Source organism: Nelusetta ayraudi, unplaced genomic scaffold (genome assembly GCF_046127955.1).
Source record: "Nelusetta ayraudi isolate G7.1 ecotype Tasmania unplaced genomic scaffold, CSIRO-AGI_Nayr_v1 ptg000016l, whole genome shotgun sequence".
NCBI lineage: Eukaryota > Metazoa > Chordata > Actinopteri > Tetraodontiformes > Monacanthidae > Nelusetta > Nelusetta ayraudi.
In genome coordinates, this window is record NW_027466066.1 from 1,447,434 (window position 1) to 1,471,330 (window position 23,897).

General features: G+C 48.6%; 1 protein-coding gene across 6 annotated transcripts in view; it reads right to left on the reverse strand.

Annotated features, from left to right (window-relative positions):
• Positions 1-23,897, reverse strand: part of hdac5 (histone deacetylase 5) — a 42,715-nt gene that overhangs the window by 8,886 nt on the left and 9,932 nt on the right. For 2 of the 6 annotated variants that reach the window (XM_076023720.1, XM_076023719.1), the window contains 13 exons: positions 10,951-11,037; positions 8,902-9,209; positions 8,679-8,823; positions 8,467-8,572; positions 7,301-7,434; positions 5,794-5,925; positions 5,554-5,663; positions 4,114-4,230; positions 3,663-3,774; positions 3,460-3,573; positions 2,701-2,894; positions 2,504-2,622; positions 2,224-2,419 (listed from right to left, as the gene is read on the reverse strand). In XM_076023720.1, coding sequence (XP_075879835.1) covers positions 2,224-2,419; positions 2,504-2,622; positions 2,701-2,894; positions 3,460-3,573; positions 3,663-3,774; positions 4,114-4,230; positions 5,554-5,663; positions 5,794-5,925; positions 7,301-7,434; positions 8,467-8,572; positions 8,679-8,823; positions 8,902-9,209; positions 10,951-11,005 — 1,842 coding nt within the window. In that variant the 5' untranslated portion in view covers positions 11,006-11,037. Of the gene's footprint in view, positions 1-2,223; positions 2,420-2,503; positions 2,623-2,700; positions 2,895-3,459; positions 3,574-3,662; positions 3,775-4,113; positions 4,231-5,553; positions 5,664-5,793; positions 5,926-7,300; positions 7,435-8,466; positions 8,573-8,678; positions 8,824-8,901; positions 9,210-10,950; positions 11,038-13,774; positions 14,009-20,741; positions 21,969-23,897 lie in introns of those variants that run through there. The other 4 variants (XM_076023717.1, XM_076023718.1, XM_076023716.1 and 1 more) reach the window with 4 other exon arrangements.

Below are 23,897 nucleotides of genomic sequence, written 5' to 3' on the forward strand. Positions count from 1 at the left end.
CGATGAAAATGCAATTAACTTTTTTTTTTAGTTAGCTTTTGTGTAACAGGCCCGCTGCAGGGACAAACAATCTGTCTAAAACATTGCAAAACATTTCCGTGCTAGGGCAGCAGACTTGTTTTTGGATTCTCAGGAAACATTTCTCGTGCAAGTCCTTGTTAATGTGTGTGTGTGTGTGTGTGTGTGTGTGTGTGTGTGTGTGTGCATGTGTAATTGCACGCATTGCAGACGCGCATATTTTTGCAGCGTCTATATATAGGACGTGCTGTGCTCCCTGTTTGCGAACAGGGGTGACTCATCATGTGTGGGTGGACACTATAACGCACACACACACACACACACACACACACACAGGCTGGAGAAAGACAGACTGACAGCGCGCAGGGATGAGACCAGCGGTTGAGTCACCCGCTGGTGATGTCACTGCTTGCGCGCGTCACTTTCTCTCCAGCCCGGTCCAGAGCAAGGCCCGGGGGGTCCGACTGCGAGTGGGGGGCGGGGGCCGGGGAGCGGACGGGTGGTCCGGATCGATCGCAGCACCCCCCCCCCAGGATCAAAGGTTCGTTCAGGCGTGAGAAGGCAGATCATTGAGAGGCAGCGGAGGGAACCGTGCGCTCTCTGCCGCCACCTCCTGGCGAGCTCGACCACCCTTCGTTACCCACAATGCAACCGGAAGTCGGTGGCTTTCAGGGTCGGGGGGGGGGGGGGGATTCTGACTGCACTGTGTTCAATGTGTTTTTTTTCCATGTTTTGTTTTTCCAGCCAGGTGACGTTGCATAAAAGTTTCTCAAGTTCTGCAGCCAACATCACGGGAAGCAAAGGATCAGGAGTTGCACGGCATATTGTTTTGAATTTTTTTCAACTTTGCTGCATTGTCTGCTGGTTGTCTGGTGCTGAGACCGATTCAGACTGAATTTTGAAGCAGTGTGCAGAAAGATCAGATCGGTGGGAGCCTGATTCGATTCTATTGTTTTTTAGTGATTCATCAACCTTAATAAACAACAACATTAGCGGCTCTCAGTCGACACAAACGTTAAGCGCGCAAACATACGGGGCTGTCTTATAATCAGCTGTAAAGCAGCGCAAAGACGTCGCTCCCTGCCATCTGTCTGCAGTGACAGCCGACCAGCAATGTAAAATAATTTGCGGTCGAATCGACTGAAAAAAAAAAGGGCGAAACAAAAACTGATCAAAGTCTGCCGTGTTGGGGTCCTAAGTGTTATTTTTTTTTTTTATATATGTAGGTACGCCAAGGTATGTTTTGTACGCGGGAAAAAAAGGAAGAAACGGAAAACAAAAAACACTCTTGTGCGCTCGATCTGAAAACGAACCCCTCTGGGAATTCAATGTGCGAAAAGGACGGTCGAGAGAGCGATCAAACACCTTGAGCCGCCTCAGGTTTTGGACCCAGCCAGCGGGACTGAATGTGGGCTGCGATGAGTCAGATGTTTTTTGCTGGGTTTTTTTTCAAAAAAAAGAAAAAAAAAGAGAACGCAGCAACAGCTGCAGCAGAGCGAACACACCGGGACCGAAAACGGCGGGAGGTCAGCGGCTGATGCATTCGAGTGACTCATCCCTCCGTGGGCCGACGATGACGCCACGCCATCCAAAAAATACGTCGTGGGGACGGAGGAGCCGGACTCGGAAAGGGCGGCGGCGGCGGGGGGGGGGGTTCTCTTGCTCTTTTGTTTTTTAAATTCTAAACAGCTGGAAACACCGGACGTGAAACCCCAAAAAAAAAAAAAAAAAACACAGGACGAAAGAAAGAAAAAGGAAAAATGTGGGAAACGGGAAGTTTTGTTGTTTTAATGATTTTTTTTTTAAATAAAGGTTTTAAGTTGTACTGCAGCTGAAATACAAGTGGGCTAAAGAAAAACCTCACACTAATCATGTCAATGAAACAATCTGTTCTGCTTCCTGCAGGACAACTATTTGCATTACATTTTAAAGCTGATTTAAAGGTCCACAGTGTGTTCAATTTTAAGGAAGGCCACCTGACAGCGCAATTCATATTCAGGGCACTGTCGGGCTTCCATAAATACTGGGCTACCGGAAAAAAAATGGACAGCTTTTACCAGTATAAAAATCATGAATCAAGCCAAATTTGACACGCTGGACCTTTAAGACAGCTGTCCATCACATTGCGCTCTGAAAGTTTTCTTCTTCGTCTCCTTCAAGTACAATTTAAAGGCAAAGAGAGAAAAAAAACCCAGGGCAACAGACCTTGCTGTAGCTCCCCATCTCCTCCTCATCGCCCTCCCTCAGGTGCACCGCGTCTTCGTCCTCCTCCTCCTCGTCAAGCTCGCTCTCCGTGCTCTCGCCCTTCACATGCACGCCGGCGTGCTCCTCCTCGCCCTTCCCCGGCGCGCCGAGGCGCTCGGAGGAGGGCGCGCTGTCCTCTGACCCGTCCCTCTGGAGCCTGGTGGGTCGGGGGAAACCAATGAGCTCGGCGGCCCCTCGCTGATTCCAATTGGCCGTCGGGGAGGGAAAGAAACTCCCCCACCTGTGGAGGCCCGCGCCGCCGTCCTCCTCCTGCATGTCGTTGGTCTCCGTCAGCTCCTCCTCCGTCTCCTCCGGGTGGGTGGGCGGCTGCCGGGGAAGCTCCGCCCCCTTTGACAGCATCTGCAAGAGCGACGCCCCGTCAGCGATTCGCGCCGGCAATCCGGTGTTGGTTCGAAAGGCAAGCAAAACCAACCGCACCTTGTAGTGCTTCTCCAGGAAGTGCTGGTGCTGCTGCTGGACCACCAGCTGCTGCAGGGCCTGGGGCGACTGGGGCAGCGGCGCGCTCTGGGTGCGGGCCAGCGGCCGGTGGCGGGGCAGCTTGTTGACCGGCCGCATGCCACTGGACACGCCCCTCTCAGCCGTAACCAGCGGCGACTGGCTGTACATGGGCACTGGTTGGTCGAGAGAAGAGGAGAAGTGAAGTGGGGAACACGGCGACCACGCTAGCTGCGTTTCCGTGACAGTTTTTCGCAAGATAAAAGCGATATTTCTAAAATTTCGACAAAGTTGAAGCGCATGAGCCGTATTTCCGGTAAAATCCCGTCCCGCGAGATTTAGCAGAGTTAGGTTTGCTTTTGTTTGTTTACATTTGTTTGCTGTCAAGAATGGTTGTTATATTTTTCTCTTTGATGACTAGTAAAAAAAATAAAAAAAATATTCCGTCTTCTCCTCTGTCCAATCATGACGCAGCATTTTTTACTTGGAGAAAAAAATCATCCAACCATCACACCTTTGCGATATCCCTCTATATCGACACAAAAACAAAAACACCTCATGAGAGCGTAAAAATTTTTTAGCGATATTTGAGAGGTTTAAGCATTTCCATGACCAGTTTTTCATTGCGATATTTAGGTTTTGCGCAATTCTAGGGGTAACAGAAACACAGCTAATGATGATTTTCAATGACTTTTATGCACATATGAGTGAGTGCATGCATGTGTGTGTGCGTGCACGTACCAGCCAGCATGGCGGTCTGCTGCCTGGCCTGCTCCAGCAGCAGGACGTGCTGCAGTAACGAGGAATGGGCCGAGTGGGAGGTTGGAGCCGACGTCTCCATGTCGTGGCCGACACCTGCAAGAAGCAGCTTTGGATCAACGACTCGCCTGCGGTTGGCCCTTCGCGGCACACACACACACGCCAGAGTCACGCCGAGGCCGTACCTGCCGGTAGCGAGGACGTGGAGAGGAACTTCCCGGTGAGAGCCCCGCCCCCTCGCAGCGATTGGATGGCTTGGTGCTCGGCCTCCTGCTGGGTCGACAGCTTCTGGGACGGCTGCATTGGGAAAAGGGGCGGGGGGGGCATTTTCAACAGTTAGCATGCGGCTAATCGGTGGCTAATCATGGTTTATGTGTATTGCTGAAGGCTTCCTAGAACAGGCATGGGCAAACTCTGGTTTGGGGGCCATATCAGGGCCGTTAGGCTTTTTAATCCGGCCAGCCGAACTTGAAGAAATTATAAATAGTAGGTAATAAAATAGCTGTACTTCATAAAATCTTCAGTGTTTTAAGAGTCATTTCAATAAAGAGCTAAATCCCATTCATTTTCAATTGACATTAAAGCACATTTTCTACATATTCCTCAATATATATTTTTTTTTGTTGGTCGACCTACCGAAATGTGTGTGTTGGCAGGCAGGCCCAGGGAAATATTTGGTAGCGAGGGAGAGGTGTAGAGGTTCAGAGGACTCAGCGTCCCGTCGGCCCCCAGCGTCTGGTGGAGGGATCGCAGCTGCAAAACACACAGACGGCCCGATGAGTTTTCTCGCGCCTTGGAGCGCGCCGCTCCTCGGCGCTGCTTCGGATGCATCCTGTATAGCGTCTCTCTTAAATAGCGACCCCCAGCAGCTTCCCCGCGTTCTATTTCCGGAGCGGTTCCGATTCCTTAACGCCGCCGTCATTAATTAGCTCCCTTCCTGCACGGATCAAACGGCACCTCGACGCCGAAAACCTCAAAATCGCGAGGTTGGATTTTAATTATTTATTTTTTTATTTATTTTTTACGTCCCGCTTGTGTTCCGGCCCCAGACATCAGTCCGCGCATTTGACGCTAACAGGGGGGAAAAAAAAGAACAATGCTCGCAGTCGGCTTTAATGAGCCTCGTTATCCCCGTAATTCAGACGGACTCGCTCCTTCACAAAGTATGTTCTCCTACAGGAACAAAAAAATGAAACTTTTTCAACTTTCTTCAATGACCACTCCAAGTCTTGTCGGCCAACTCATTAATTGGACTTATTTTTACACGCGCCGCTTAATGAAGCATCCGAAACAGCTCGACGGCAACATTGGGGCCCTATAATAAACACCCCACATGTTTATTTTCGTCCTATGTTTTGTACAATAACATGCTGTAGATTCAGTTTCTGCCGACACAATAGGAGCCGAACACGAAGGCTGCATCCACGCGACGTGGTTCAAGGGAGCCGGTGCAGTTCTTTATTTTTCCCCTTCTACAAATACCTGATGAATTCAGGTCCTGTCGCGTTGGAACCTGGTCTCGTTCGAGGCAAACCAGGCAAACCCGACTTCTTCTAACTTCCCTGCAAAACGACTCCTATGTGGTTCCGTCATACCTGCGTCTTGTTCTGCTGAAGTGGCCACTCAGAAACACTCACTTGCACTCCACTGCCTTTAAAAATAGCAGCTCTCTGATGCCTCTCCGCAGCATTCGTGGCCGAGCAGTAAATCAGCAACAACAAACTGCAAGTCGTGATGTACATTGAAGAAAAAAACTGCCAACTCCTACAGTGGAGGCTTCACCTCAAACTGGCAACAAAGGTCTCAACTTCTGATGATGAGAAAGGGAAGTTCTCAACATTTGGAGTGTTTCTTCCTGACAGCGCCACCAACCTTCAGGGCCAAATACTTCACATTTAATTTTTCTTGACTCAGGACCAGAGTTCGAGGGGATCAATCGCGTTACAAAATCGTCCGTCAGCGCTTGTCTCCTTTTCTTTCTTTTCTTTTTCTTTGTCTGAGTTTTTAAAGACGTCAACAACCTGTAGGTGGCAAACTTGAGCTGGAGAGGGCGGATGAGTGAGTGAGCGTGCGCACCTCGGTCTGTATGTTGGGGACTGAGCCCGTGTTGCCGTTGGCGATGGCAGAGTTGGAACTGTTGGGGCTGCTGGGACCTGAACCTGGAGCGCTGTTGCAGAGGGACGACACTGGACGAGACGAGAGAGAGAGACAGGAAGTCAGTTTTTCAGAGCTTTCATAGCGTTTTTCTGTAAGTGTGTGTGTGTGTGTGTGTGTGTGTGTGTGTGTGTGTGTGTGTGTGTGTGTGTGTCTTCTCACCTGATATCTCGATGGCTCTCTTCTTGAAGGTGCTGATGACGGTTCCGTCCTTCCTGCGGAGGAGAGGGGAGCTCCGCCTCTCCGCCACCTTCTGCTTCAGCCGCGACCGCACCTTCAGGTTCGGCTCGGAGACTGGCGGTGAGAGCGCAGAGAGAGAGAGAAAATGAACGGGGGGGGACGACAAAAAAAGTCAGACCGTCCCACGAGCGAAACAACAATTCCTCAACCGCGCAGACGGACGAACCTCCTCTGTTGCATAACCACGATTCTAGAGACCAAAAATAAGCATAGCGTTGTTTTCAAGCATCAGAAATCATCTAGAGTCCTTTGATGGCCAAACTTCTTCACAGATAGATAGATGGATAGATGGATGGATAGATAGATAGATCCGACTTGAACTTTCTTTCAGTCGTTGTGCATCTCAGCCGCTTTGCTTTGCACGTGGGGGAGCATTCGAGGTGACAAGGTGATTGGCCAACGGGAGATGATCAGGGAGGATGCGGAGGCACAAAGCCCGTCTGGTAATCCTACATTACAATTTGGCCGCCGGCGCGAGTTGGCCGAGCGGTCGGCTTCGCAGGGCGAGCGGTTGCAGCGGCTCTATTTTTAGGGAGAGCTTTGCCCGAAAAAAAAGAAAGAAAAAAAAATGGCAAAGGTTGAGGCCAAAGTGGCAGCGGGCGAGAGAGCCGAGTCGTCTGAGGTCACTGTTGACAAGGGCGAAGACAGGGAAATAAAAAAATGAAGGGAAAAGGAAGTGGATTTGGCACTGAAATTGTCAAATACCCAATTATTATCATTATTATTATTATTAATATTATTATTATTATTATTATTATTATTATTATTATTACATAACCAGTTTATTCTGTGCACATCCAAGGGGCTGGCTGCAGTATAGATGTTTTTTTGTTTCTTTACAAACCAGCAAGCCTGAATCTAAACAGGTCTTAAGCACTGCTTTTAGCATTGTGCATGAAGAAAAGAAAACCACCCCATGATCATCCACCTGCCCACCTGAAGAATATGTCAACTGAAGATCCTCCAGTCCCTTCAGCTGCAAGGCTACTGAAGGCCTTTGCGTCATTTCCTGCATCATGTGCTAGCACTGATTACAAAAGCAGCAGCGTCATAGCGACGGTTCAACTCAACTGCCTTGTTTTTGTTGCGGCTTCTCAACTCCGTACCTCCTCCGAGGTGGGCGATGCTCCGCGAGGCCGTCGGGAGTTCTGACTTTTGATTTCGGATTCTTTCCGAACTTCTGAGAAGAAGGCTCAGGTGAGTGAAGCCGGCGTTTGCGCTACTCGGTCTGTCTGCCTCGTCGCCGGTGAGTCACGAGTCGCGCTGACTCACGCGCACATTTAGAAGCGCACCACACTCTACCTCCGCGTGGTCCGCCGCCGTCGAGCTACTTTGACTTTGCAAGTCACACACACACACACACACACACACGCACACACACGCACACACACACACACACACACACACAGACAATACAAAAAATAAATACCTGTCTTGCGGAGCGGGAAGTCGTCTTTGCCCTCGTAGTTGCCCAGCAGCGGAGGCAGTTTGTAGGAGGGGGGAGTTCCTGGCGTGTTGCTCTGGGGGGGGGAGCTCTGGTCCAGGGAGGTCTGTTGGGTTCCCCTGCACGCACAACACACAACACACAACACACAACACACAAATGAAGTCCTGGAACGGTTCAACCGTAGCACATTTCACTTTCTGTCGACCCGTTTCGCGTGAACGTTCCTAATTTGAACGTTTCTTTGTAACGTCGTCCCTGCTCTCACGCAGCCTTCGCCATCGACGTCAGGGACTTCCTCCCAGACACTTCCACATACTGGCAGTTACGAACCCAGGCTGACTAGCAGGAAAAGCCCATAAAGAGCCCAAAACCTATACATTCGTATGGTCCGCTGCTCTGACGGCCGGCCTGCGTCGCAGGATTACGCTGCTGCAGCTGCTGCACACGCCACGACAATATCCTGCACCAATTCCAGTGTTAGTATTAGACGAGCGTAAATACTTCTCGCACAACCGCAGAGGCACATTAAAAATCCCGGGGATTCCCCTTTGGAACTTTTGGAATGCAAAAAAAAAGCCGGTTGTTTGCAATCCTCTGGTGAGACAGAGGCTCGCAGTCTTAATCTGACAGAAGGATGTAAGCCTGGATGTCCCAGTTTTCTTGTCTATTATGCTAGCAGCTTATAATATTCAGTCAACTTTATTTATTTTTATTATAAAGATGACTTTTGGTTCTTTATGGGGTTTTTTTTTTTTTTCATTACTGTTTAGTCCCCCCGCCAAAATGGATTCCTACTTTGTAGGAAATTATTTGCTTCAACTTTCATGAATATATATTTTTTTAATCGTGTTCATTTGCAAGAAAACAGTTTCTACTCCTATGCTATGCTATGCTATGCTAGATCCATCAAATGCCTTCTTCATATTCTGTGTTTAACAGATTCTGCCAATCTTTTAACCAATTCCGCCATCAAAACTACAACATGACCCAAAGTGCTTCTACGTCTGTCGTCTTCCTCAGAGACAACAAAGAGCACGAATGGAAAAACGCATCGTCGTCGTCGCCCTCTAATTGCGGCAGCTGCCACAACGTGTGAATTAACCGGCGTAAATCGTGGTGTGGTTCCGCTGCAGAAGCTCGGTCCTCACCAGCACTTGGGGGAGAAGGAATGGTTCAGTCCGCCGAGGCCCGGCTCTTTCTTACTCAGGAGGAACTCCTGCAGCTTCAGCTTCACCTCCGTGCTGGCGATGGCACCTGGGGTGGGAGGGGGGACAACACGAGAGCGGTGAGCGCGACCGGGACGGCGGAGGCTCGCGCACGGGGGCGGTGGGGTCGGGGGGCTGGGGCGGCGGCGGCCTACTCTCTTTGCCTTTCTCTTTGTTCCTCAGCAGCAGCAGCTGCTGCTCCAGACGGTGCTTCTCTTGCTCCTCGTGCCGCTGCTGCTCCAGCTTCCTCTTCTGCTCCATCTCCTGCTGCCGCTTGGCCGCCAGCAGCTCCTGCTGTTGCTAAAAAAAACATACACAATGTAGTATATATATATATTTTTTAAATCAGACACTCGAGGCATTCGCGTTACGAGCTACCTTCAGGTGCTCCTGCAGCTGGACCTCGTGCTGCCTCGTCAGCACCTCGTGCTTCTTCTGGAACTCGGCGAAGAGCAGCTGCTTCTGGATCTCCTGCTGCTGCTTGAGGAGCACCAGCTCCTGCTGGAGCTGCTGCTCCCTGAGGGACGTGTCCACCACCGGCGGGCCCCCGGGCAGCGAGGCCACCCTCAGCTCCGTCCGCAGGTCCATGGGGCCTCCTCCTCCACCTAGTCCTCCTCCTCCTCCTCCTCCGCCGCCTCCGCCTCCTCCTCCTCCTCCGCTCCCTGCAGCTTCCCCCGCAACTCCGCCTGCAAAACAGAACAGGATTTCAACGAAGGCCCGCGCGTGCACGGTGAAAAACGCACTATGGTGCAGAATCGTTCTTCAGGCGCAAAGTGCAGCTTCTTTTTTTCGTCCAGTCACCCACATTGACCCACGCGCTGCCTCCTTCTGCGAGTGCACTGTGGCGTCAAGGTCAAGACTGGACGTTTCAGCGGGATAATTGGCCCCTTGACACACATTAAATCCAAGCGCGAGATCTTTTTTTGGTTCAGAATCAACAAAATGGAAATTTAAAAAAAAATAAAAAATAAAAATTGGATTGTATTGCTTTGTCTGATTTGTCGTTCATGATAATATTTGGAATTACGTAAAACTTTACTTTTTTTCTCAAAGACGCCACAGGTTAAGCCCATTGTAAAGAGCAAGTCAACATCGCATCAAACAGTTGAACAGCGGATCCACGCAGCAAAAAAATAAAAAACAACCCGGCTCGAAAAGCGAAACAGTTAATTGATCCGACGCAGTCGACCGTTGTCGCCCCCCCCCCCCACCCCAACACCGACTCGTTAGTCCTCTTAAGGAGCGCCGCCGCCCTGACAGCGGATCGAAGAAGCCTCGCGGTGCGGCGGCCTGGAGGGAGACGCCCGACGACACCTAACCGAGAACAGAGGCAGGCGGTGAGTCTCTGTCCTCGGCGCGAGTAAAAGGATGTTAACAGATCAACACCTGGAATCGCAGGTTCACGCCGCAGGTCGACAGAGAGGCGCAACTGGAGCCTTCCAGGAAGGCGGAAAAGAAACTTTAAACATTAAAAAAAAAGGCTATATTTTGAAATCCTCATAAATTTCAAACAGACGAAAGAGGATGGAGTCATGTGAACTTGTTCGATATTACACTGGATTCTACATCATTAACCTTGTGTAACTTGTAATATTGATGTGGTATTAAAATCCACACAACTGGCCACCACAGTGCAGTGAAGCATTTTCCTCCACACTCGCGCCGCCGCTGGCTCACTGGATACATTTTTCCCTTTTTCTGGAAAGTTCCCTCTAAACTCCACAAATGGTTCCGACGTTGTTCAAATCCCATCAGATCAGCAGCAGTTTGTGAAACACTCAGACCTGCAAGCCCGTCTGGCACCAACAACCACTTTTCAAAGTCACTTAAAAACCCTCCTTCCGTCCCCCATTCTGATCCTCGCTTGGGAAGCGGGTCGACCTCGCCACCAACGCACGCCTCCACGCAACGAGTCGCCGCCGCGTGATTGGCAGTTTGCGCTGACAGGCAATTGAACCCTGTATGCGCAGCATCACCCCCAGTTTTCATTTTATATTATTATCCGCCGTCATTTAATTCCGACTGACACATTTTTAAGAGCGACTAACGACGCGGGAATGCGTTGGACCTCGGAGAAGTTTGCGTATTTTAACCGTCGCTGTTGTTTTTCTCCAGACGTTGCTTTAAAAATAAAATTTAAAAAAAAACAACCTAAAGTTGCCGTGCAGAGGCAACCCTGCGAGGCTTCAGAGGAGTCCCTCTGGATGACACGCACGCCGGTACGCAACTCGTCTCGAATACGCAGCCAGCGAAAACGGGGCCCGCGTGAAGCAGGTTTCCGCCTGTAAACAGCCTGCACCAAACTCACTGCGCAGGGACTTATTGCACTTGAATTGTTTGCTTCGTTGTAGTTTTGTTTGTCGTTGTTGTCGTTGTTGTTGTTGTTTTTGTTGACACGCCGTCCGTCCAGCAGGACTCCACACTCACCGGCGTCTCCGCCTCCTGTCCTCTGCTCGCTGGCTGCTCCGACCGGGCTCTGCATGCCCGACGGGAGGCTGCTCTTCACCTCCACCACTGCCAGGACACACAGAGGGACACACAAAAGTGGCTGGTTAGCGTTGGCGGGGGTAGGAACAGTGTTAAACCTTTACATCGTTTGTTCGCCACTTCCCTCTGGCGCGCGCACACACACACACACACACACACACACACACACACACACACACACACACACACACACACACACACACACACACACACACACACACACACACACACACACACAGTGCAGTGAGGAGCATCCTGAAGCCTAAAAATAGCCACAGGGGCCGAGCATCAGTCTAACGCTGCGTAGCGCCGACTTAAAATTACCCCATTGTTGCTCTGGCAACATCCCAGTAGCACGGGCGGAAAGCACACGGCTGAGTGTTACACACGGGGAAGGTACAGTGCGTACAGTGCGTGACACCTTCACCGTCAACCAATGGCAGGCTTTTGCTCACAGCTGCCCTAAATTAATAGCATTAGTAATTACATAAACATTTTTTTTTTTTATCTTAAAGGTTCGGTGATGGTTCATATATCGGAATGCTTTTGTGAAATATTCCTCAACTATAAAAAATATATTATTATTGTCCATGAATTTTCAAATGTATGTTGTCTTTTTTTTTTTTTTTTACAAAAAGTTGCATTTCATGAGTCAGACATCAAATATAGACGTCAAATAGTTACTTAGTGGCACTCATGAACAAACAAACGAATGTGACACTGGACTAATTTCTGACACCAGCCCAGCGAGCCGTCTCAATATTAGCTAAGAAATGTAAGTTTAAAGTTCATTTATCTGCCTAATAAATAGCAATAACTAATACATACGCGCGCACACACACACACACACACACACACACACACACACACACACACACACACACACACACACACACACACATATAAACAAAAAAACAACAAACAACAAACAAAAAAAAATAGTTTAGTTTAGTTAGTAATTTTTGCCTACAGTTAAACCTTAAACAGAGGCTTGTGAGTTGCTTTTGTATTAAATATCTGACATTTGCCAATTCATGTCCAGAGCTGCGAGGCAGCAACAAGTGGCTAGCGCCTACAGTGCCCCTGCACTATATATATATATATATATATATATATATATATATATATATACACACATATATATCTTTATACAGTATATATATATATATTTAAATGTATATGTATGTATGTATATAAACAGTATAATATGTGTGTGTGCGTGTAAATATACTGCGTGTACTAAAACAAATGGGGTGAACTGAATATTCAATAAGAAGCAGGAGAGTGCCAAGGTGCTGCCAGTGAAGGAGCGCACCGCCTCTCACTGATCTGGATTTGTAGCCTACACCCGGGCTAATCACCGGGACCGATTAGTATCGATTGCCTGCTCCAGGCACCGCAGCGGTGTTAGCCGCCTGACTTTCAAAGATACGCGCAGCTTTCGGCTGTGAACAAAAAAAATGAAATGGATCCCTTTGCAGAGACATCTGAAGCATTACTTTCGCATTTGTAACCATTATTAAATTAAATTAAATCTAATTTGACAAATTCAGGAACAGAGAAATTTACCAAGATTACAATTACCCAATTATGTATTTTAAGAAAAAACAGACTTGGTTTCCCTCTGCGATCAGAGAAGAGCTGGAGAATAATCAGATTTTACGAAACGTGCCTATCATGAGTTGCAGGCATTTTTTTTTTTTTTTTTTTTTAAGTTGCGCTTGATGCAGAATAATGCCAATTGTTGCATGAATTACACCACTGGGTGGCTGCAAAAATGGTAATCATTGCTTCAAAACACAGCCTTGAGGAAATTCATAAGAGAACGCATTGTTTACGCAGAGCAAATGATCGTAAAGTGAGCTTTATTGTGCTCCGTCAAGCATTCGTTTTAGTGTAGTTTTTAATCGCGGTGCATGAAGTTGCCATAATAAAAATGTAATTCATTGTGACACATTTTTCATATTCCATTAAAGTGCTGGGGGGGGGGGGGGTGAACACGACAAGGAGAACATTTCCAAGTGTGCGAGTGTCTTTCCTCTTTGTTTCACGCTGAACGCTTCTGGAGGAAGGAGTTTACCACAGGATTCCACATAGACATTTTCACGAGTTCTCCGGGAATTCGGAAACGATGAGCGTCCGGACTGCCTGGAGACGCTTGTTTGTGTACGCAAGTTACTTTAATGTAACCAAGAGTAAAACTTAGCATATGTAGCTGGATGGAAAATGTGGCCATCTGCACTATCGCAGTACTTAGAGTACTCATATATGAACTACACTCATTAGACTCTGTAGCACTCAGATCGGAAGCCCTGATCAGCTTAGCAGCAGCAAGCGGCTTACACTGATCACTTCTCTGTGTGTATGCATGCGTGTGTATGTCTGTGTGTGTGTTTGTGTGTGTGGATGTGGTACGGATGCAATGACGGAGAGACAGAAAAAGAGACGTGACGTTATATTGACCCAAGAGGTTCGCGTGAAGGTGCAATGAGCTTGCAGACGAGCTCAACCCAGCAAGATTGTTCAATGGAAGAGGTTAAAAAAAAAAAAAGTTTGTGTGAGCGTGTGTGTGTGTGAGTATGAGTATGAGTGCGTGTGACACAGGGGGTGGGAGCAGTGACCCCTCTTTGCCACGGCCTCTCCTGACTACGCACCCTTGGTCCGACCTGACCCCTGCTATCGGATCAGGCTGGTTCCTGGAAGATTACACACGTCAGGGTGTTCGTTGTCCGATGTCCAAGGAGGAAATCGAATTACGACTTACCAACTCTGTCGTCTGACTTCTGACTCTCTCAGAGGCCCCCGCGAGTTCTCATTGGTTGTCCGACGTGCACTCTGGCCCCGGCCAGGATTCTAAGCCAATCAAACGGCAACATCCAGAACCAGGCCAAGCCAATTAGCTTCATCCGAGTGGATTGGGGCAGCGGAGAGGAGGAGGGATTTTATCTCTTCAAAATTCCCCTTCTCTGCATTGGCAACCTGCACTCCAACCTTTGAACCCCAGACCTCAGCAGAGAAACCGTTAAGGCTGCAGGAAGAGCGACAGAGCTGTGGTTCCTTCTGGACAAACTCCCACACTGTGCAAAATCCACCTAAGCAGTGTTTTTCTGATCCCAGTCTGTGTCTTTAGTTCATCTTTCTAGAAATGGGGAGCAAAAATCTTTACTTCTCTTGTTCACGCCACTTTTGCGAAAGTGCACAGAACACACAGTTCTGGGTAATTGGCCCTTTGTGACATCACAGAGGGCACCGCTGCTTTACTCATACCTCTAGCGGATGAGAGACAACGCCTCGAGGTAGACGGTGGGTCCGTCCTCGGGGGACTGCCTTGTCTATGTCCTCCTTCCAAGCATCGGTTTTAGCAGGAAGTCAAAGCTCAGCATTTTTCTGTCTGCAGGATGTTGTAAACAGAGGGCTAACTAAGCCGCTTCCTTGTAATCCGCAGTTCTTCTTTTTTACAATAATAATAATATCGTGTGCAAAGCCGTTCCCCTCAAGTCTTACATGATAAAGACTGGAGAATTTGCACAATGTAAAAAAAAAACCAAAAAAACTTCAAACCTCAATTGTGGAAGTTCTGGAAATCAGCCGTTACGGTCGCACACTCCGTTTTTTGGGCGGGTTCTTTATTTTGCCGTTTTAAGAAGAAGAAGCTGTTAAAATATATATATTTGTATATAAATAAAACCCAACCGCCAGGGATAGACACGGCTGTGTGTGCATGTGTGTGCAGCCACTCACATCTAAATCACCTAAACAAATATTCTGGCATTACACTGTGACGCACGTGTCTCCCCTTTCACTACAACACACACAAGTCTCCCTGTGTGTGTGTGTGTGTGTGTGTGTGTGTGTGTGTGTACGTGAGAGTCCAGCCCTTTGAGTGTGTGTGTGTGTGTGTGTGTGCGCAACGGCCTGCTTGGCAAGAGAGCAGCATTCCACAGCAGCCGGCGTCTGACGTCAAAGCCGAGACATTTATAGTCTGGTAAACACACTCGCGCATACACTCGCGCACACTAACGTACAGTCGGACAAAGAGGCAGCATTTCAGTCGGTCGTGTCGGCCTCCTCCGAAGCGAGCGCCGCGCACACACTCGCAGATGCGAGCGCCGTGGGGGTGGGCACACAGTCGAGAGACTAAAAAGACACACTGTGCATCCAGCCTGTCCCGCGAGTGCATCGTGTCCGAAGCCAACGCACAGAAAGCTGATTATAGCCTGCGGCTGCGGCCGCCGTGCTTCCTGCGAAAAGCGGCGAGCTAACGAGATTGTCCCCGGCCGCTGTCTAACTGAAACGCGACGGAGACAAAATGAGACGACAAAACGCAGTGGGGCGGCGGCACACGGCTAACTAGCCGGCTAGCCGGCCAGCTAGCAGGGGCACTGTAGGCGCTAGCCACTTGTTGCTGCCTCGCAGCTCTGGACATGAATTGGCAAATGTCAGATATTTAATACAAAAGCAACTCACAAGCCTCTGTTTAAGGTTTAACTGTAGGCAAAAATTACTAACTAAACTAAACTATTTTTTTTTTGTTTGTTGGTTGGTTTTAAATGCTCACAGGTGTTATTGTTTTCTTGTGGATTTAAGGCTGAAAACACATTCAAGCGCCAAAAGCAAAGGTGTTTTTTTCCCCCCGGGTCACTCAGCTTATAACAATTAACTTTCCTAAATGTCTCCTTGAATTTTTGGTCGTTTTGAACAGTATCAAAACAACACTTGATTTATTGCATGGCAATGGTCATTTCTATAAATCAATCATAGAGAAAAACAACAACAAATAAACATTTTATTTATGAAGAAAAGCAAAGAGTTTGCAATGAGGCTTTTCTTTACCTTGCATTGGAACTAAACGCTATTAATAGCTTGTTGATGAGCTCACAAGTTGTTGTTTTTTTTATATTTTGAATTTTTTTTTTTTTTTTTTACTTCTACCTGCTGTGAGTAAAGTTACACAAGCAACACTGACATGTTTATGGAGCCCAAGGCTCTGGCATACTTCAGACTTTTTACACTAGCCTGTCTAACACTGTGACCTACTCTCTTTTTCTCGCTCTCTCTGAGAGTGCTCCTCCCTTTGTTCTTCCAACTTCAACAAGTCAAACTCATTTGCACTCATGAGCCAGGTCAGGGACGTCGCCGCCAGGCTCATGCAGTGAAACGCGCACAGCGAGATTCCAAGGGGCAAAGATAAAATACGCCGGAAGAAAAACGAAATAAATTCCGACGAAAACTCAAAGGCCAAGCACTAGAGAGTGAAGAATCTCATTCATTCTGATTCCAACCTTTTTGATTCTGTTTTTATTACTAACCCTTTACAAAATAGTTTGCTGTACTGTTTTATTTTCCTATATAATATTCATGGTAAAAGTTTTCGGTTTAGCTGCTGATATGATATATCTTTTATAATAAATTTGTGTAATTCAGAAAAAATACTTCAAAAACTGTCCAAAAAAAAAGGAATTCTCTTTATATGATGGGAACAAAACTAAATACAGACACAATCATAGGCCAGCAACACTTGTCTCCTCCTCGTATTGACTTTGTTCATGTTTACATTTGCTGTTTACAGTGGACGTGCACCTCCTGAACTTTTCGAAGAAATTTCGTATGTTTGTGGAGCGTGCGTCTTTTCCGTCAATTCAACAAAACTAAAGAAAAAGAAAAAAAATATTCTTATTCGATTTTCTGTAGCTGCACTTCAGAATTAGAATCAGAATCCGATTTGAATGGCAGGCATGTGTAAACCATATAAAGAATTCAACTGTGGTGTTTCTGTCCCAGACACGCTGAGGAAAGGCGAGTAAAACAGAAACGTAGATAAATGTATGTACGCATATATATTGATATTTGAAAGCGGAATGTAAAGACCATGTAGAAAAACCAGGGACACTTTTTCCAATGTGAAAAAGGAAAAATCAGTGTTTCGCAAAAACTGGACAGAAACTGAATTCACCTATTGTTTTAGCAATAGGCTTTTATGCACAGACTTTAACAAAAGACACTGTTTGTTTGTTATGACTGCTTTGCACATACATTTTTGCACTTAAACTGTTTATATTTTATACTGCCACCTTTTATTTGACCTGGTTTTTAATCATTCTTTTATGCCGTTAATCCATTTTTTTTTTTTTTAATCTTGACCAATGCATCGTAATTTCGTTCTGCAAGGTAACGTCTGAATGACAATAAAGGAGTATGAAACCTGAAGTCACTGAAATCTGAAACACAAATCCCAGTCTGCGTTGCATTGCCGGCTCGCGTTTAAGTCTAAAACCTCAGCTCTTGGAGGTATTACGTCTCGCGCGGAAAGACGCAAAACGCTTCCGCTCCGAGCGAGCTTCGTCCAAGGTGAGCGAGAAAAAAACAAAACAGGCGAAGCCGTCAAAGCTGCAGACGCTCCGACGCGGAAAAAAAAAAAAAAAAAAAAACCCTGTTGCATGGAGGACGCGAGGCCTAACAAAAACAAAACGACTTTGTTTTCGCGAGGGGCCATTCCTCACCGTGGCTCCTCGGACCAAATGTGGACCTGAGCGCTCGCGCCCCTCCTTCAACCTGTTCTCCATGATTACATTTTACCATACAGAGCCATTAAATAGGCGGCGGGTTACATAAAATTGTGCGTTACGAAACGTCCCGGTCGCTGTCTGCTACGCCAGCCCCCGACGCGATGGAGGCTTCATAAGAGACTGCCGCCACCAATATTCATCATTTCCCCTTTTCCCCTTGTTAGTTGCGCGCTGTGAAAAGGAAATAGGCGGCGTGACATCGGTGGTGGATGGGGGGTGGGGGGGGTTTGGGGCGGGAGAGGGAGAGATAGAGGCAGAAGGGGGGAGAGAGAGTGAGGTAAAAATAGTAAAATGGCTGTGTGTACTTTCGTCAAATTAGAAGCTTACAGAGAAAGAGGGAGTCACATGCGACGCGTCGCCACGGAGACCAAGGGCGGGTCAGAGGTATTATGGGATGGCGGGGGCTGTAGGTCATCCACAGCGGATGCCGTCTGCTGCGGCATTTCGAATTTTTTCTTTAAAGACGCCACCGTTTACACGGGAAGGACTTTTGTTTTTTGCACCGCGCACACAATTCAGTGGGGGAAAAAATACAGCAAACACAACACAGCAAGACGGACTAACAAATGCGAGTCCGCTCATGTGACCGAAAAAATGTGTTTTCACCGGTCCCGCGAAGCATTTTTGCACCAGTGGTTGTTGTTTTTGAAAAGAAAAGAGGGGAAAAAAACAATAAATAAAAAAAAAACAACCACCAGATTTGATTCCTGTAGAGAACAGGAATAACAGGAAGCACGCAGCAACTTCTCAGTAACACAACAGTTTCCTGGGGGCGCGAGTTGAGACAAGGCAATTATTATGTAATATTTGTGACTAAAGTTAGAGTAAAAAAAAAAACACACTAACTGCTGTATCTTTAAAGGTCCAGGTTTTCTTTTTTTCATGCCAGACTCTCAGTCAAACTATTAAAGTCTTCATTCAGCTCATTTAGCCCCCTGTTTGGTTTTGTCTTCCTGCGAAAAAAAAACAAAACAATGCCTTGTTGGACCTTCCTCCTGTTTTGGACAAAAGCCAAGTGGACCAAGGTGGTCATAGTGGGAGCCAACTTGGGGAAAGTGTTGCTGCCCTTTGTGACATCACAACTATTGTTGTTTTTTTTTCTTGAAGAGCGAAGCAAACAAAGTGAAAATGATGGACTTTCTTCATTTCTGGGAAAATGCTTTGCATCCTAAAGCACACAACTGCAGCAGCAGACACACATTAGCCCATTTAAAAGTTGACTCAGTTGTTTGAGATTGATGCCAATGAACAGCCCCATGGCCCTCACAACACCAATGTATGAAAGTGTCGCTGAGCCCGCTTGGTCCAAACACAAGCGCGCAAAGAAAAGTTGCACCCTGACCTCAGCTCCCCAACGAGGCCCACATTGTGCTTTTAGCCGAAAAGAAGATTAGAGCGAACGTGCGTACCACTTGTACCGACTAACAACCTGCTGGCATCAAACAGAGGAACTGAGCCAGACTCAAAATTGAGCTCCCCTTAATTTGGCAGAACTGCCGCGAGGTCACCGGGCTCTCCTCCACAGGTTGGATACCGACAGCAAAGCGCACGCTGCTGAACCGCTCGACTGGAAAACCCCAACCAAGAGACTGCTGTGTTTACATCCGAAATGGAGTTTCCGCATGAGGCGGACGGCGTCACGCGAAGACTAGGAAAGCGCTCCTGGTCCAGAGGGGCGTTTCGTGAAAAATCGAGGTCATCCACAAACCCGAAAAACGAGCAGTGGCTCTGGTTGGAAATAACAAGAGAGTGTGATTTATGGAACGGCACCTGGTGCATTCTTGTCATTTTCTGCGGAGGAAGTGAAAAGCGGACCGTGGACCGCCCTAAGACTGAGGACGGTCATTTTAAAGTCGGAAAAAAAAAAAAAAACCTTTGAAGTTTTACTGAAACAATTTACAGGCACACGTGTCTCTACACGCAGAGACAACAATGCAGAAACAAATTATAACACATAGAATGCTCAAAACCCTTAGAGGCCAGCGAGGTCTATACATCCATCTATATTACCAGCTCAGTAGACCAGTGGTAGTGTGTCCGCCCTGAGACTAGGAGGACAAATTTCACATGATACGGGATGCAACAATCAATGGGACTTGAACTTGAACTTATTAGGTAATATAATAATAATAATAATAATAATAAGAAGAAGAAGAAGAAGAAGAAGAAGAAGAAGAAGAAGAAGAAGAAGAAGAAAAAAGGGCAAAAAAAGTTATGAATAGGTTTATATATGAGCTGTTGGCAAAGAAACTGAATTCTGAGCCGAGAGCACAAACTTTGTTGACCTAAGGTCTCGTCCTTGTGTTGTCGGACAATGCAGAGAAACCTGGAACGGTAAAGCTAACACTCGCAAGGCCGACTGCACACATTGACAACAAGCCTCTCAGTGTCAGTCAGTCTGCGCAGCAGCAGCACAACGAGAAGGACCGCAGAAGTTTCAACCGCGACCGAATGACAATAAAACAAGAAAAGCAACCGCGCAAGTCCGACGCAGTTTTCAACTGCTGCACCGTCAAGAGTCAAGGGAAGCGTGGGGCTCATCTCCCTACTAGCCACGTCCGAAGAAAGTTCTGTTGCCACCGTGACACAAATGATTCCTGACAGGACAAGCCGTCTTAATTGCTCCCGCTATTCCAAGTCTGCAAATATGCGGCTCGCCTAGCCAGCCTGCTCATCAGCAATGCAGAATAGAGAGACACCTACTGGCTGGGAGGTGTAAACGCAGTCTGCAACGGTAGGAAACATCTCGGCTTTAGAGGGAAACAACAGCGGTGCCGCGCTGAAACAAATTATAACAGTAACAGAACTATCGGACTCTGAAGATTTTGTAGGCCTTCAAATGAAACAAATATAAAAAAAAAACTAAGGTTTAGGACAGCGATGGCAGTGAAATTGTATAGTATAGTGATGAAAAGGTGGACAAACTACATTAACTACTGAAACACGGATCCCCTCCCAGCTGCCCGCCTCGGGGGGGCATACGTGGTACTCACAGTTTGAGAAGAAGCAATGTACGCCGCCCACGGCTAATAAATATTAATTAGGAAAAGCAAAAATAATAAAGATTTCATCGACGCCTTTCGTCCGACAGCCCTCCAAAAAAAGCCTCCAGCGCGCTGCATCCCGCCGCCCTCCCCGCCTCTCCCTTAGCCAGGGATGACTCACCGTCAGTGGGCATGGCTTTGCCGGAGCTCCTGTTGCCACTCAGGAGCTCCAGCGGTTGGTGGCTGCCGTCTGTGCTGGCGGAGGAGAAGCAGGACTCGGTCTCATAGATGGTCTGCAACATGGTGCACAATCCTGACACTGTGGGATGCAACAGCATGCCAGGGCCAGAGGCAACGCTCTATTTTGTCACCGAGAGTCCAGAAGGAAAAAAAAAAAAAAAAAAAGAAGGCTGCCCAGTCAGTACCACGCATACGATGGCATGGTCTTATTTAGATTTTGCCACGGGTGGGCAGGAGGAGACGCGAAGGAGTGAATAAAGAGCGAAAACCAAAAAAAGAAAAATCTGATGTTTCCGTCCGAAGGTGCTCCGAGTCAGAAAAGCCCTCCAGCTTTAAATGTGCAATTCATCAAAAGTATCCCTTCTTGGCCGGAGGATGCACAGGATTGCGGGAGCACAGCCGCTGCCGTGCAGTTTGCCTGGTGCTCGGGTGGTCTCCCACTCTTCAGCTCATGCCCCCCGTCTCCACTTCTCGGGACTCGAGTCCAACCCCAACGCAAAATAAACAAGCTACCTTTCGGAAAAAGGCAATCGCTCCGATCGACAAGCCAGGAGTCCCGATCCTCGCAAAAGACACTCTGGCGGCTCACCAGCTGCCCGTGCGTTTCAGATGGTGTAAAAAAAAAAAAAAAGAGAGAAAAGTTTGCTTCCTCCGGCGTCCTCCCGAAGCCGAGTCCTTTCCCTCCGGAGGGTGAGAAAACTCAAGACGGCGAAGGTTCTAAAGAAAACCTCGGCTTCCGGGTATTTCCACGAAAGAAGAAGAAGATTGGATGGGCGGACGGACGGACGGACGGGGCTCCGACTGAGGCGCCGTGATGCTGCAGCCTCGTCACTCAGCACATCCTGCACGCGAGAGCGGCGGAGCAAAGACTGGTAGCGAGCGGGAGAAGCCAGATTCCCCGGCTCGCGTGCATCAAAGGATCCTCGCGCCGCTCTCCTCCCGGACGACGAGAGGAGGGAGAGGAGAGGAGGTAGAGGCGGAGGAGGTGGAGGAGGTGGAGGAGAGGCGAGGACGTAAATAGCTTAGGGAGAGCGCTCCCCGAGGTTCCATGCTTCCAAAATTAGAACGCAGAGCTGAGAGAATGAGCGAGAGATATAGAGAGAGAGTGAGAGAGCTTGAAATGGAAGGAGGGGGGGGGGCAAACAGCGGCGTTATGAAAAAAGCAGAAGGAGATGCAAAAAAGGGGAGAAAAAAAGAGAGAGAGGGGAGGATGGAGGGGCTGAGGAAGCTGCGAGTTCCAATCTCTCCCCCCAGCCGCCACCGCCGGCAAAGAAAAAAAAAACCCAAACGCGCGCTGGAGCACGCACGCACGCACTCACTCGTTCACACGGCGGTAGGAGAGCGCGGGAGAGAAGCGGCCGGGCGGCGGACAGCTGCTCGTCCGACCGCTAATGTCCACCGGCCGCCCAGAGTCGGCGTGCGTGCGAGCGGGCGAGTGAGTGAGCGAGGGTGAGGGGTGGGCGTGCCGGAGTGCGCGTCTCCGGTGTGACGCTCTCAGAGCTGCTGAATGAACGAACGCTGAGAAAAGGAGGAGGGAGGGAGGGGGGGAGAGTAGGAGAGGGACAGAGAGAGAGGGAGAGAGAGAGAGAGGGAGAGAGAGAGAGAGAGAGAGGGAGGCTGGAAGTAGATCAGTGGGTGGTGGGAAGGACAGTTGGACGGCTGGGGAGAAAGTCAACGCGGGCGCCACAACAAGAGGGCGGCGGGTGAGAGAGGGAGGGGACGGGGTGGAGGGGTCAAAGGTGACGGGGGACCCGGTCCTGGTTTTGTTCAGCTGCACCCATCTGGCTCACTATCTGGCTCACTGCTCTCTCGCTCTCTTTTTTTGCACTTACTTACTTTTTTTTTTTTTTTTCGTACAGATTAAAGAGCAGGAACGGGGAGAAAAGAAGGAGGAGGAGGAGGAAGAGGAGACGCATTTACAAACACAGGAGGCGGTGGGGGAGGAGTCGGGGGTTGGGGGTGCAGGGAGCGGGGGCGGGGGGGTGTTTGGATGGAGGGAGCGTGGCTGGAAATAGCTCGGCGGGGAGGAGGCGGAGCCCGGCGATAAAAATAGACGCAGGCAGCAGAAAAGCTTAAAGCTCCCGGGTGAAGGGGGGGGGGGGGGGAGGGGGTGGAGAGGGGGGAAGGGGGGAGGGGCGGGAGGGGGAAGGCTTGGCGGAAGGGGGGCTTTCGGCACTGTCATGTTCCCGCACGCCACGGCTCGCAGATCGCCTGTCAATCATTCTCTTCCTCCTCCTTCTCTTCTTCCTTCTTTTCCTCCTCCTTCTCTTCCTCCTCCTCCAACTCCTCCTCTTCCTCCTTCTCTTCCTCCTCCTCTTCCTCCTTCTCTTCCGCCTCCTCCAACTCCTCCATCTCCTCCTCTTCCTCCTACCCCCTCTGCCTCCTACCTCCTCTTCCTCATCCTCCTCCTCTTCCTCCTCCTCCACTTCTTCCTTTACCTCCCCCTCTACCTCCTTCTCCTGCACCTCTTCTTCCTTTATCCTCCTCCTCATCCCCCTTCTCCTTCTGTTCCTCCTCCTCCGCCTCCCCCTTTACCTCATCTTCCTCTGAAGAAGTTTTATCAGGGTGCCAGCTGAAACCTTTCAAAAAAAACAAAACAAAAAAAAAACACTTTGGACTCCTCGTCCGAATCCTTCAAAAAAAAATTGAAACCATCCGTCTGTCGTGTTCACGAGGTTGCAAGGAGACTTTCTTTCATTTTGACAGACAGAGACGACAGAAACCTGGCACCATCAATAACGAATCTAACGCGTCGGTGTAAAAAAAAAAAAAAAAAAAAAGAACCGCAGATAAACAGAGCGCCGCTCGGCCCGGATGTTTCCGTCTGAACCGGGCCGGAATGAACCTGAATCAGCGACGAGGACGCAGGAGAGGCCGAATCTGACCTGCAGCTTGAAAACGATTGGTTCAAACACGGCCTGCAGGCCTCGGAAAGCAGTGGACGAACCGAACGTGAAGCTGATACGATTCAGTCACAGCGGAGGCGACTGAAACGTCTCCTCCCGAGTCGGTCGGGCCGTTTTTATTTTTAGCTTTTTGACTCAAACTTCGGACGCTCGTCCTGAAGTGAGAGCGCACGGAAATAAAACTCGTGGAA